The sequence below is a fragment of the Chiloscyllium punctatum genome, chromosome 39 (assembly GCF_047496795.1).
Source record: "Chiloscyllium punctatum isolate Juve2018m chromosome 39, sChiPun1.3, whole genome shotgun sequence".
Taxonomy (NCBI): Eukaryota; Metazoa; Chordata; class Chondrichthyes; order Orectolobiformes; family Hemiscylliidae; genus Chiloscyllium; species Chiloscyllium punctatum.
The window spans coordinates 68,357,620-68,372,173 of record NC_092777.1 but is presented as its reverse complement, the minus strand read 5'-3'; the positions used below and the strand labels follow the sequence as shown (position 1 = coordinate 68,372,173).

Below are 14,554 nucleotides of genomic sequence, written 5' to 3'. Positions count from 1 at the left end.
TGTAGGTTACAGAGGAACATAGATAAGTTGCAGAGCTGGGCTTGGGGGGGGGGGGGGAAAAGGAGGAGAAAATGGAGTTTAATGCAGAAAAAAAAAGTGTGAAGTCATTCACTTTGGAAGGAGTAACAGGAATGCTGAGTACTGGGTGAATGGTAAGATTCTTGGTAGTGTAGATGAGCAGAGATCTGTGTTCATGTACATAGATCCCACAAAAGTTGCCACCCAGGTTGATAGGGTTGTTAAGTCTTATGGTGCGTTAGCTTTTATTAGTAGAGGGATTGAGTTTTGAAACCATGAGTTTTGGAACCATTATAGGAAGGATATGGAAGATTTGGAAAGGTTTCAGAAGAGATTTACGAGGATGTTGCCTAGTGTGGAGGGAAGGTCTTACGAGAAAAGGTTGAGGGACTTGAGACTGTTTTTGTTAGAGAGAAGAAGGTTGAGAGGTGACTTGGTTGAGACAAAAGATAATCAGAGGGTTAGATAGGGTGGACTGTCAGAGCCTTTTTCCTCAGATGGTGAAGGCTAGCACAAGGGGACACAGCTGTACATTGAGGGGTGATAGATATAGGACAGATGTCAGAGGTAGTTTCTTTACTCAGAGAGTAGTAGGGGTGTGGAATGCACTGCCTGCAGCAGTAGTAAACTCACCAACTTTATGGACACTTGAATCGTTAGGCATTTGGATGAAAATAGAATAGTGTAGGTTAGCTCGGCTTCAGACTGTTTCACAGGTCGGCGCAACAGAAGGCCAAAGGGCCTGTACAGCACTGTAATATTCCATTTAAATAATACTCTGCTTGTTTGCTCTCCCAAAATGTTCAACTTCATCTTTTCCTACATTACACTCCATGAGACCCTGCTTTAAACTGTATTTTTGTGTGTTCTGGAGGGAAAAACAGGGTGATGGCCAATTTATACTTTGAGTACATACCTGCACATGTTCGACACCAAAAACACGGATCACCAAATAAGGAAGGTCGATTTATTGTTTAATTTTGGGAGTAACCAGAATAGAGTGGTAATTAAAATCATGATTGATTTGTACAAGGCAGTGGTTAGACCAGTGTTTTGGGTGACTCACTTTGAAAAGGACATTCCAGGAACACTGATTCACCAGGAGGTGGTCAGAACAAAACAAAATGGTTATCATGCAAAACAAGAGAGTTCTGTACTAGAGTAAAGAAAGCAAATGGGAAACTTAGATTTAGATTTAGATTACTTACAGTGTGGAAACAGGCCCTTCGGCCCAACAAGTCCACACCGCCCCGCCGAAGCGTACCCACCCAGACCCCTACATCTACATCTACCCCTTACCTAACACTATGGGCAATTTAGCATGGCCAATTCACCTGACCTGCACATCTTTGGACTGTGGGAGGAAACCGGAGCACCCGGAGGAAACCCACGCAGACACGGGGAGAACGTGCAAACTCCACACAGTCAGTCGCCTGAGGCGGGAATTGAACCCGGGTCTCCGGCGCTGTGAGGCAGCAGTGCTGATCACTGTGCCACCGTGCCGCCCACAGACCGTGCCGCCAACTTAGCAGAGGTTTAAAAGAGAAGTGATTGTTTTGTAGTCTGAGATAGGGAAACATCAAATTTTTCTGGTTGGGGAATCAGTGAAGAGCACTTATTAATGTAAAATTATCTAAGATCTAAGTTTGAAAGAAAGTTATGTTCAAGGTTGGTGTAAAGATTTGTAGCTCAGGTGCCGGTTGTATTTGTTGTGGGTATGTTCTCCGAGCCAGGAAGATGGTTTGCAGGCATTTCTGTCCCCTTTCTAGGTGACAAGCTCAGTGCTGTGGAGCCTCCTGGGAAGTGCTGTCTCCTGTGTCAGCTGGAATTTATTTGGTTTTGCTCCCCCTGGTTCAGATCGTTTGTTGCAGTGACCGGTATATTGGGTCTAGGTCAACATGATTATTGGAAGAGTCCATGGATGAGTGCCATGCTTCTAGTTCTCTGGCTGTTCTCTGTTTGGTTTGCCCTATTTTTGTCGCATTGTCCTGGTCAAATTTGATTAAAAGAACAGAGATCAAGAGCACACACTGAATTATCAACACCATGCTCACAGAAATCAAATTTCCGAGACAGGAGGAAATTAACAATCAACGCCCATTCCTAGAGGTGATGGCAGAATAAACACAAGACAGTAATGCACAAAAGTGTACAGAAAGGCCATACACACAGACCAGATATGGAGTTATAACAGCAACTACCCAAATGCACAATAGAAGCTGCATTAGGACACTGGTCACAACATATTGCAGCACTACTAAGCTGTGAAGAGAAGGAAAAGAACACCTCTACACAGTCTTTGCCAAGAACGGATATCCCACAACTTTATTCGCACAACAAGGACATGCCACGACCCAAGACACTAACCACACTAATTTTATATAAATGATGTCTTGGAACAGACAGTCAGACTCCTCCAACTGCTCAGATTTATGACAGTACATAAACCGACAGCCACGCTCAGACAATTCACCATGAGAAAGATGGTAGCCTTAGATGTTACAAATCTGCTAAGGAAATGCTTGAAAGCACATGACCACGGCCAGGGGTTGGTAGGGGCACTTGTTCAGAAGAATTAAGGACATCTGTTCTTAGTGTCAATGGATCGGTGTAAATAAGGTGATAACATTTCTTCACTTGTGAAACATGTAGCAGTACTTCCTTCTCACCCCGGGGGCAGTAGGGGCGCATATTTCACAGTAAGTGTCTGATAACTAAATTTCTGTTTATATCAAAGACTCTGAACAAAAAACTTATACTCAATAGGAAAAGAACTTGTTATTTAATAAGCTGAGTGGAATATACATATAATAGAACAATCCTGATCCATTTTCATGTATACCACACTGAAAAAATTTGGATTTATGAAGCTCAGCTCCCTCATCTTAACTCAGTCAGAGATGTACAGCATGGAAACAGACCCTTCAGTCCAACCTGTCCATGCCGACCAGATATCCCAACCCAATCTAGTCCCACCTGCCAACACCCGGCCCACATCCCTCCAAACCCTTCCTATTCATATATCCATCCAGATACCTTTTAAATGTTGCAATTGTACCAACCTCCACCACTTCCTCTGGCAGCACATTCCATACACGCACTACACTCTGCGTGAAAAAGTTGCCCCTTTGGTCCCTTTAAAATCTTGAAAAAAGTGTCCTTTAGGTCTCTTTTATATCTTTCCCCTCTCACCCTAAACCTATGCCCTCTAGTTCTGGACTCCCCGACCCCAGGGAAAAGATTTTGTCTATTTATCCTATCCATGCCCCTCATGATTTTATAAACCCCTCCAAAAGGTCACCCCTCAGCCTCTGACGCTCCAGGGAAAACAGCCCCAGCCTGTTCAGCCTCTCCCTATAAATCAAATCCTCCAACCCTGGCAACATCCTTGTAAATCTTTTCTGAACCGTTTCAAGTTTCACAACATCTTTCTGATAGGAAGGAGACCAGAATTGCACGCAATATTCCAACAGTGGCCTAACCAATGTCCTGTACAGCTGCAACATGACCTCCCAACTCCTGTACTCAATACTCTGACCAATAAAGGAATGCATACCAAACACCTTCTTCACTATCCTATCTACCTGCGACTCCACTTTCAAGGAGCTATGAACTTGCACTCCAAGGTCTCTTTGTTCAGCAACACTGCCTAGGACCTTACCGTTAAGTGTATAAATCCTGCTATTATTTGCTTTCCCAAAATGCAGCACCTCGCAATTATCTAAATTAAACTCCATCTGCCACTCCCCAGCCCATTGGCCCATCTAATCAAGATCTGAGGTAACCTTCTTCGCTGTCCACTGCACCTCCAATTTTGGTGTCGTCTGCAAACTTACTAACTTATGTTCACATCTAAACCATTTATATAAATAATGAAAAGTAGTGGACCCAGCACCAATCCTTGTGGCACTCCACTGGTCACAGGCCTCCAGTCTGAAAAACTACCCTCCACCACCCCCCTCTGTCTTCTACCTTTGAGCCAGTTCTGTATCCAAATGGCTAGTTCTCCCTGTATTCCATGAGATCTAACGTTGCTAACCAGTCTCCTGTAGGGAGACGTGTTGAACGCCTTACTGACGTCCAAATAGATCACATCTATCGCTCCGCTCTCATCAATCCTCAAAAAATCTCAATCGAGTTTGTGAGACAGGTTTTCCCACGCACAAAGCCATGTTGACAATCCCAAATCAGTCCTTACCTTTCCAAATACATTTACATCCTGTCCCTCAGGATTCCCTCCAACAACTTGCCCACCACCGACGTCAGGCTCCCTGGTCTATAGTTCCCTGGCTTGTCCTTACCACCTTAAACAGTGACACCATGTTAGTCTTCTGGCACCTCCCCTATGACTATCGATGATACAAATATCTCAGCAAGGGGCCCAGCAATCACTTCCCTAGCTTCCAGAGTTCCAGTGTACACTTGATCAGGTCCTGGGGATTTATCTCCTTTTATGTGTTTCAAGACATCCAGCACTTCCTCCTCTGTAATATGGATTTTTTCACGACGTCATCATCTATTTCCCTACATTCTATATCTTTCATGTGGAATGTGAATGCCTTATTACCCTTACAGGCTAGGAAAAAACTGACATAGTAAGGTAGTTGGAAGATGCTCATGAGTGAGTGAGAGAGAGAGAAAACATTATTCTGTAAATTACATTCATTGACTGAAAGGTTCAAGGGACACAGAGAGCCAGACAGGACAGAAGCTGGCAGAAAGATTAACTCTTTATGGTCCAAATTGAGCGAGCACTGGTTTGTCATGGATTGAATGTTTGTGTCTTGTTCCCTGGAGCTCGAGATCCAGGAAGGTTATGAATTTAATTTGCATTCTGGGAATCTAAGACAATTTTGAAAGAAAATGCCATTTTGTAGGACAATGATACTGCTGGGCATGTTAGCTGAGCGAGGTTACCTCATGACCTTTTACACATAGGTTAGACTAATCCCTTGTTCTGATGTACCGTCAAAAGGGAAGGTTATCTAGCCAAAGCAATCGACCATTTGGATCCTGGCTGGATCAAAGTTTCCCACTTTGATGTGCATGTAACTTAATTAGTCAAGTGTACACAGACCTGTCAGAGCTTCTGTTCCTCTGCAAACTTTTGCCATTTTATTGCTGCTTCTCTGATTAAGGACATGTGACTTTTTTTGTCATTTAAATACTAATTTCTGTGTAAAGACAGTTTGTTTGCAGCAATAAGGGGAGTAGCCCGAGAGAGCTCTTAGGGGCAAGAGCTAGTGCTGCTACTATGCTAAAGGTTTTAGAACCTTAGCTCAAGCCTGGCTTTTAGGTATCTATTTTATAGTGTAATATCGATGCCATGGGTAAATAAAAGGTAATAATTTAAACTGAATTGTCTGTTAAGAGTTTTATATTGCAGACTACCAGAGTATGATCTCTGGGACAAATCAAGAGATGCCACAGGTCGAGTCCATCGGGGATTCTCTCAGCCATCCCAAACAGGTACTTTAACCACCAGAACAAAAGACTCTGTACCCATTATGTGCAGGACAAACGTTGCAGAGACTGCACGAAACACTATATAGGACAAACTGGCAGACAACTAGCTATCCACATACATGAACACCAACTAGCCACGAAACCCCACGACCAGCTGTCCCTACTATCTATACACATGGATGACAAGGACCAAAATTCAACTGGGACAACACAACAATAATAGGACCAAGCCAAACAGAGGACAGCCAGAGAACTCCTAGAACCATGGCACTCATCCACAGACTCCATCAATAATCATATTGACCACTGAAACAAAGAAGCGGAACTGGCAACTGGAAGTTGCAGGAACAAAACCAAACATATTCCAGAAAAGACAATACAGCACCGCTCTACAGGAGGCTCCTCAACACGGAGGATGCCCCTAGAAAGGAACAAAACATCTGCAAAACCAAATTCCCAGCTGACGGACATCCCCACACCAACTGCAAAGTTATGTTTCTATTCCCTTCATACCAGTGCTCGACAAAGAGACAAAGGCAGGTGAGGACCTAGAAACAATCACCACGAAGGAGGTGGCAGTGGGCAACTAATGAAGCTAAGGGTGGACAGGTTTCCTGGCCCTGGGGCAGTTCCAGCAGATTGGAAAACAGCAAAGGTGGCGCCACAGTTTAAAAAGGGAGGTGGACAAAAAAGATGGGGAATTATAGACTGGCTAGCTTAACCTCTGACTCAAGCACCTTCCCCACTACAGAGTCATAGAGATGTACAGCACAGAAACAGACCCTTCAGTCCAACCTGTCCATGCCGACCAGATATCCCAACCCAATCTAGTCCTACCTACCTGCACTGGCCCATATCCCTCCAAATCCTTCCTATTCATACACCCATCCAAATGCCTCTTAAATGTTGCAATTGTATCAGCCTCCACCACTTCCTTTAGGAGACAGTGAGGACTGCAGATGCTGGAGATCAGAGCTGAAAATGTGTTGCTGAAAAAGCACAGCAGGTCAGGCAGCATCCAAGGAACAGGAGAATCGACGTTTCGGGCATGAATCATTCCTGAAGAAGGGCTCATGCCTGAAACGTCGATTCTCCTGCTCCTTGGATGCTGCCTGACCTGCTGCGCTTTTCCAGCAACACATTTTCAGCTCCACCACTTTCTTTGGCAACTCATTCCATACACCTACCACCCTCTGCATGAAAAGGTTGCCCCTTAGGTCTCTTTTATATCTTTACCCCCTCACCCTAAACCTATGACCTATTGTTCTGGACTCCAACACCCTAGGGAAAAGACTCCTATCAATGCCCCTCATGATTTCATAAACCTCTATAAGGTCACCCCTCAGCCTCCGACTCTCCAGGGAAAACAGGCCCAGCCTGTTCAGCCTCTCCCTATAGCTCCTCCATCTGAGAAAGTCACAAACAGTTTATAGAGAGATAATGAGGTGGCGAGTGGGCAATAAGTTGACATGGAGCATAATGTGGGAAAATATGAAATTGTTTATTGTAGTAGAGATAATAAAAGAACAGCGTATCATTTAAATGGTGAAAACTGTAGAAAGCTGCACTCGAAAGGGACTGCAGGATAATTGTTCAGGAAACACAGAGACGAAGACAGAACAAGTAATAATATCTGAGTTGGCTTGGGGGAGTGACAGGGTGGAAAAGAGTGTGTTGGAATATGAGAATGGGGGATTCCTTGTTGCACACAGAGCAGGGGAACAGAGTTAAGACACTGCTGAGCCAGGAGGTGAGGGGACTTTATGAATGCCTTCCCTCACTTGGAGCAGGGGAACGGTTTCCCCCTGATGCGACTTTGCCAATGTATTTACAGATTGGAGGAGTAATTGAAACCCTTCCCACAGCCCCCAAATATCCACAGTTTCTTTTCAATGTGATATTGGTTTAGTTTCAAAAAGTCACATGTTAACCTGAAGCCCAGACCACACAGATGGTGTACAGTTTCTCCTCACTGTCAATGGTGCATCCCTCTTCCATGTTCTAAAATCTAACGCTACTAATTTTACATTAAATGAAACATCTCTCACAGATCCTGGTGAGATGTTTGCTCAGTCTCTTAACTGCACGTCCCCAATTTATATAACACGTTCGAATTGACCTAAAAAATTTTTTAAAAATGAGAGATAAAGATTAAACTGAAAGCAGCTTGTGAAATCAAGGGGCATTAATGTAGCAATTAGTGGGTTTGGTAATAAGGAATAGTGACCATAAAAGCTATCAGATTGTTGTTAAATCACCAATGGATTCAGTTGCGTTCATCAGGGATGGGAACCTGTCACCCAGTCAGCACCGTCACCAATGTGAAGGGAGAGAGCATTGGGCAGGGGCTGAGAACAGTCCATGGGCTTTTTATACAGTCACTGGGAGAGCTTACAACTTCTGTATAGCGACCTGAAGGGGCAGCTTCTTTGCTGTTTTGTTCACTCAATAGATCATCCAATCAATTTAAAGTAAACCAAAATCAGCAACAAAGTCCAAAACAATGGAATGGGAAATGGGAAGCTGTCTAACTAAATCAGAATGTGTTTCTCAGTGTCTGTTAGACCCTCTGTATCCTGAAGGTCCAATAGTTCTGGAAGGTATTAAGTCCACTGCTGGTCACCCCACCCACTTCCTTTCACTGGATAACCAGGCACGGACAAATGGACAGAGAAGAAGCAAACCCTGGCAGGAAAATGAAGTGAAGGCCACAATTGGGTGAGCTACGACCTTGTTCAGTGTCAGAGCAGGCTAGATGGGCCAAGAGGACTCTCACATTCTCCTCTAACTATCGTTCAGTTAGTAACAAGCCGCTCAAATGCTGTCCACTCGGGTCCTACAGATTAGTTTTAACCAAGTGAATATCCTTCTGCATCCCTAAGCCCTCCACACTGCACGATTATCAAAGGAAGAAATAGCAAGGCATCTCAATAGAAATCGTCCCCTTGGGCAGACGCAGCATGGGCTCACGAAGGGCAGGTCACTCTAAACAAATCTTTAGGAACTCCATGAAGACATTACAAACACAGGGGACAACAGGGAACTGGTCAATGTGGTGTATCTAGATTTCCAAAAGGCATTCGACAAGGTTCCGCACAAGAGGCTGCTGCATAAGATAAAGATGCAAGGCGTTATGGGTAAAATATTAGCATGAACAGAGGATTGGTTAACTAATAGGAAGCAAAGAGTGGGGATACATGTGTGCTTTTCTGGCTGGTGGTATGCCTCAGACCACAACTATTCACAGTTTACATTGATGATTTGGAGTTGGGAACCGTGTGTAGTGTGTCAAAGCTTGCGGATGACATTAAGATGAGTGGTAGTGCAAAGTGTGATTAGGACTGTGAAACTTTGCAAAGGGACATAGATAGTTTAAGTGAGTGGGCAAAGGTCTGCCAGATGGAATACAATGTTAATAAATGTGAAGCCATCCATTTTGGTAGGAACAACAGTAAAAAGGACTATTACTTGAACGGTAAAAAATTGCAGCATGCTGCTGTGCAGACTGTCCTGGGTATCCTTGCACATGAATCACAGAAGGTCGGTCTGCAGGTGCAACAGGTAATTAAGAAGGCAAATGGAATTTTGTCCTGCATTGCTAAAGGGATTGAGTTTAAAAGCAGTGAGGTTATGTTACAGCTATACTGGTGAGGCCACACCTGGGAGTACTGCATGTAGTTTTGGCCTCCTTACTTGAGAAGGGATGTACTGGCACTGGAGGGGGTACAGAGGTGGTTCACTAGGTTGATTCTGGAATTGAGGGGGTTGGCTTATGAGGAGAGCCTGGGATTATATTCATTGGAATTTAGAAGAATGGGGGGGGGGGGGGGGGGGGGGGAGTCTTATAGAAACATAAAATTATGAAGTGAATAGATAGGATAGAAGTAGAGAGGATGTTTCCACTGCCAGGTGGAAGGATAAGGGCAAGAGATCATAGCCTCAAAATTAGGGGGAACAGATTTCGGACTGAGTTGAGAAGGAACCTCTTCACCCAGAGGGTTAGGAATCAATGGAATTCCCTGCCCAGAGAAATGGTTCCTCAGTAAACATTTTCAAAGCTAAGATAGATAATTTTATGAACTATAAAGGAATTAAGGATTATGGTGAGAGGGCAGGTGAGTGGAGCTGAGCCCACAAAAAGATCAGGCATGATCTTACTGAATGGGGGATTGGCTCAAAGGGCCAGACAGCCTACTCCTGCTCCTAGTTATGTTCCCGTAAAGTAGTTAAGAGATCTAGCTGCATATTTTTAAAAAGTTAAAGAGGATGAGTCGGGGAGTCCAGAACTAGAGAGAGCATAGGTTTAGGATGAGAGGGGAAAAGATATAAAAGAGACCTAAGGGGCAACTTTTTCACTCAGAGGGTGGTACATGTATGGAATGAGCTGCCAGACGATGTGGTGGAGGCTGGTACAACTGCAACATTTAAGAGGCATTTGGATGGGTATATGAATAGGAAGGGTTTGGAGGGATACGGGCTGGGTGCTGGCAGGTGGGACTAGATTGGGTTGGGATATCTGGTCGGCATGGACGGGTTGGACCGAAGGGTCTTTTTCAATGCTGTAAATCTCTATGACTCTATGAGATTAATGGTGAGAGACGGTGGGACAGTTAGGTTACTCCTGAGTTTCCCTTGTAAAGATAAAGGCACAATTAGGAAAATGGTTATGTTGTAAACATCAATTATTTCATATCTAATCAAGACTGAAACAGCTTATTAGCATCTCTGAATCTACTTGGAGAACCTCCCTAGGAAGCCCCAGGATTCCCACCAGTTGACAAGGTTTCACAATCTCACCTCATCCTGGATGTACTGCAGGAGGAACGGTGATGCTCGAAGATTGTCAACAGGAATGTTGAAGAAGCCCTGGATCTCCTTCTGATGCAAGTCCATGGTGATGATGTGGGTTAAACCTGAGGAAACAGTACACAGGTCTCATCAAACACTCAAAACACATTCCAAACCAAGGCCAGAAACGGACAGAGAAAACAGGAGAGCTAGGTTGTTCAGCCCTTCAAGCCTGCTCCTTTATTCAATACAATCATGGCTGATCATCTCAGTCCCTTGTTCCTACAGCTTCGCTTCAGCGAAGGTTTATATCCAACCCCTCTTCGAAACCATACAATGTTTTGGTCTTGACTACTTACCCACATGGGCCCCAGCTATGCCTGCCTCTTCGTAGGATATGTGGAACAGTCCACCCTCGGCAGCTACACTGGCCCCACCCCCCCACCCTTTTCCTCAGCTACATCGATGACTGTATCGGTGCTGCCTCGTGCTCCCACGAGGAGGTTGAACAGTTCATCCACTTTACCAACACTTTCCACCCCGACCTCAAATTCACCTGGACCATCTCAGACTCCTCCCTCCCCTTCCATTCCCATCTCGGGTGACCGAATCGACACGGACATTTATTATAAACCGACCAACTCCCACAGCTACCTAGACTACACCTCCTCCCACCCTGCCCCCTGTAAAAACGCCATCCCATATTCCCAATTCCTTCGTCTCCGCCGCATCTGCTCCCAGGAGGACCAGTTCCAAAACCGTACCACCCAGATGGTCTCCTTCTTCAAGGACAGCAATTTCCCCCCAGACGTAGTCGACGATGCCCTCCACCGCATCTCCTCCACTTCTCGCTCCTCCGTCCTTGAGCCCTGCCCCCTCCAACCGCCACCAGGACAGAACCCCACTGGTCCTCACCTACCACCCCACCAACCTCCATGTCCAGCGTATCATCCGCCGTCATTTCCGCCATCTCCAAACGGACCCCACCACCAGGGACATATTTCCCTCCCCTCCCCTATCAGCGTTCCGAAAAGACCACTCCCTCCGTGACTCCCTTGTCAGGTCCACACCCCCCACCAACCCAACCTCCACTCCCGGCACCTTCCCCTGCAACCGCAAGAAATGCAAAACTTGCGCCCACACCTTACTTCCCTCCAAGGCCCCAAGGGACACTTCCATATCTGCCACAAATTCACCTGCACCTCCACACACATCATCTCTTGCATCCGCTGCACCCGATGTGGCCTTCTCTATATTGGGGAGACAGGCCGCCTACTTGGGGAACGTTTCAGAGAACACCTCTGGGACACCCGGACCAACCAACCCAACCACCCCGTAGCCCAACACTTCAACTCCCCCTCCCACTCCGCCAAGGACATGCAGGTCCTTGGACTCCTCCATCGCCAGACCATGGCAACACGACAGTTGGAGAAAGAACACCTCATCTTCCAGTTGGGAACCCTCCAACCACAAGGGATGAACTCAGATTTCTCCAGTTTCCTCATTTCCCCTCCCCCCACCTTGTCTCAATCAAATCCCTCGAACTCAGCACCGCCTTCCTAACCTGCAATCTTCTTCCTGACCTCTCCGCCCCCCACCCCACTCCGGCCTATCACCCTCACATTGACCTCCCTCCACCTATCATATTCCCAACGCCCCTCCCCCAAGTCCCTCCTCCCTACCTTTTATCTTAGCCTGCTGGACACACTTTCCTCATTCCTGAAGAAGGGCTTATGCCCAAAACGTCGATTCTCCTGCTCCTTGGATGCTGCCTGACCTGCTGCGCTTTTCCAGCAACACGTTTTCAGCTCTGATCTCCAGCATCTGCAGTCCTCACTTTCTCCTCGATACTTACCTTTGTAGCAAATTTCAGAGGTTCACCACTCCTTGGGTGAAGAGATTTCTCATCTCAATCCTAAATGGCCTACCTCATATCCTTAGACTGTGACTCTTGGTTCTAGACACTCCAGATATTGGAAACATCCTGCCTGCATCTACTCTGTCAGGTCTTGTTAGACCTTTACAGGTTTCATAGAGATCCATTTTCATTCTTCTGAACTCCAGTGAACATAATGGTAACTGATTTAACCTGTCCTCACGTCAGTCCTGCCAAGTGAAGGATCAGTCCAGTAAACTTTGCTGCACTACCTCAGTAAGAGCATCCTTCCCCAGATAAGGAGGCCAATACTGCACACAGTACTCCAGGTCTGGTCTCACCAGACCCTGCATAATTGCAGCAAGACATCCCTGCTCCTGTATTCAAATCCTCTCGCTACAAAAGCCATTTACTTTCTTAACTGCCTGCTGCAACTGCATACTGACCTTCAGTGACTGGTGTACAAGGACCCCCAGGTCTCACGGCTCATTCTCCTCTCACAATTTAAAACCAAGTAATAATCTGCTTTGCTGTTTTTGATCCCAAAGTGAATAACCTAACATTTATTCACATTATGTCGCATCTTGGAGATATTACATTTAGTTCCCTCATCTAAATTGGTAATATATACCGTAATTAGTGAGGGCAGAGCACAGATCTCTACAGAAGCCTATTAATCACTACCTACCATTCGGAAAAAGATCCATTTGTTCTTATGTTTTGTGTCTGCCAGCCAATTCTCTATCCACTGCATTATACTACTCCAAATCCCATGTGCTTTCATTTATTGAATTGAACTGAATTTATTGTCACGTGTACCGAGGCACAGTGAAAAGCTTTGCCTTGTGAGCAATACAGGCAGATCACAGAGTTAAGTAGCATCGATAGTAAATAATAGGTAAACAGCAGCAAAGTACAAAAACACAGGTACAGGGGAATGTTAAGAGTTTGAGAGTCCATTCAGTATTCTAACAACAGTAGGGTAGAAACTGTCTCGAAACCGGCGTGTGTGCGTGTGCGTGTTCAGGCTTCTGTACCTTCTCCCCGATGGTAGAGGTTGTAGAAAAGCATTGCCAGGGTGGGATGGATCTTTGAGAATGCTGGTGGCCTTTCCTTGACAGCGGGCCTGGTAGTTGGATTCTATAGATGGGAGGTTGGCCTTTGTAAGTGTCCACGCTGAGTTCACCACACTCTGTAACCGTCTCTGATCTTGAGTGGTACAGTTGCTGTACCTGGTACTGACACATCCAGACAGAATGCTCTCGAGGCTACTGAGACTTTATAAAGCTCTGGTTAGGCCTCATTTGGAGTACTGTGTCCAGTTTTGGTCCCCACACCTCAGGAAGGACATACTGGCACTGGAACGTGTCCAGCGGAGATTGACACGATGATCCCTGGAATGGTAGGTCTAACATATGAGGAACGGCTGAGGATCCTGGGATTGTATTCATTGGAGTTTAGAAGATTAAGGGGAGATCTAATAGAAACTTACAAGATAATACATGGCTTGGAGAGGGTGGACACTAGGAAATTGTTTCCGTTAGGCGAGGAGACTAGGACCCGTGGACACAGCCTTAGAATTAGAGGGGGTTAAATTCAGAACAGAAATGCGGAGACATTTCTTCAGCCAGACAGTGGTGGGCCTGTGGAATTCATTGTCCCCAATACATAGATATACTCCCTAATCTTCACTGACTGTGACCTATGGGTCAGGAAACTGAGGATCCAGTTGCAAAGAGTGGGGCTTAGTCTGAGATCACTAAGTTTACTGAGCAGTCTCAGGGGGATAATAGTGTTGAAGGCTGAACTGTAGTCAATGAGTAGGATTCTTATGTAGCTGTTCTTGGTGTCAAGATGTTCTAGGGAGGAGTGAAGGGCAAGTGATATGGCATCTGATGTGGATCTGTTGGTCCAATACGCAAATTGCAGTGGGTTAAGAGTAGTGGGGAGGCTGGTGTTGATTAATGCCATGACCAGCCTTTCAAAGCACTTCATGACCACTGAGGTTAGGGCCACTGGGCGGGAGTCATCGAGACATGCTGCATGAGCCTTCTTGGGCACAGGGATGATGTTGGCCTCTTGAAACAGGCAGGGACAGTGGCCTGCTGCAGGGAGAGGTTGAAGATGTCTGAGAAGACCTCTGCCAGTTGTTCTATGCATGGTCTGAGTGCACGGCCTGGTACTCTGTCTGGTCCCATCGCTTTCCTTAGATTCACATGAAGGAAAACTGATCTGATCTCTGATGCAATTACTGTTTGGTTCATCAGGTTACCTGTCTGCCGAAATTCTGCTCAAAGTGAGCATAGTGAGACTATCTGGGAAGGATGTGTCATCGTCTGCTATCTTGCACTGTCTCTTTTCAGAACCTGCGATGTCATTCAGTCCTTGCCTTAGTCACCGGGTGTC

The 14,554-nt window shown here is 45.7% G+C and overlaps 1 protein-coding gene across 4 annotated transcripts in view; it reads right to left on the bottom strand.

Moving 5' to 3' along the window:
• Positions 1-14,554, bottom strand: part of LOC140464179 (phosphoribosyl pyrophosphate synthase-associated protein 1) — a 57,910-nt gene that overhangs the window by 26,057 nt on the left and 17,299 nt on the right. For all 4 annotated transcript variants that reach the window (XM_072559014.1, XM_072559016.1, XM_072559013.1 and 1 more), the window contains exon 6: positions 10,282-10,397. In XM_072559014.1, coding sequence (XP_072415115.1) covers positions 10,282-10,397 — 116 coding nt within the window. The remainder of the gene's footprint in view (positions 1-10,281; positions 10,398-14,554) is intronic.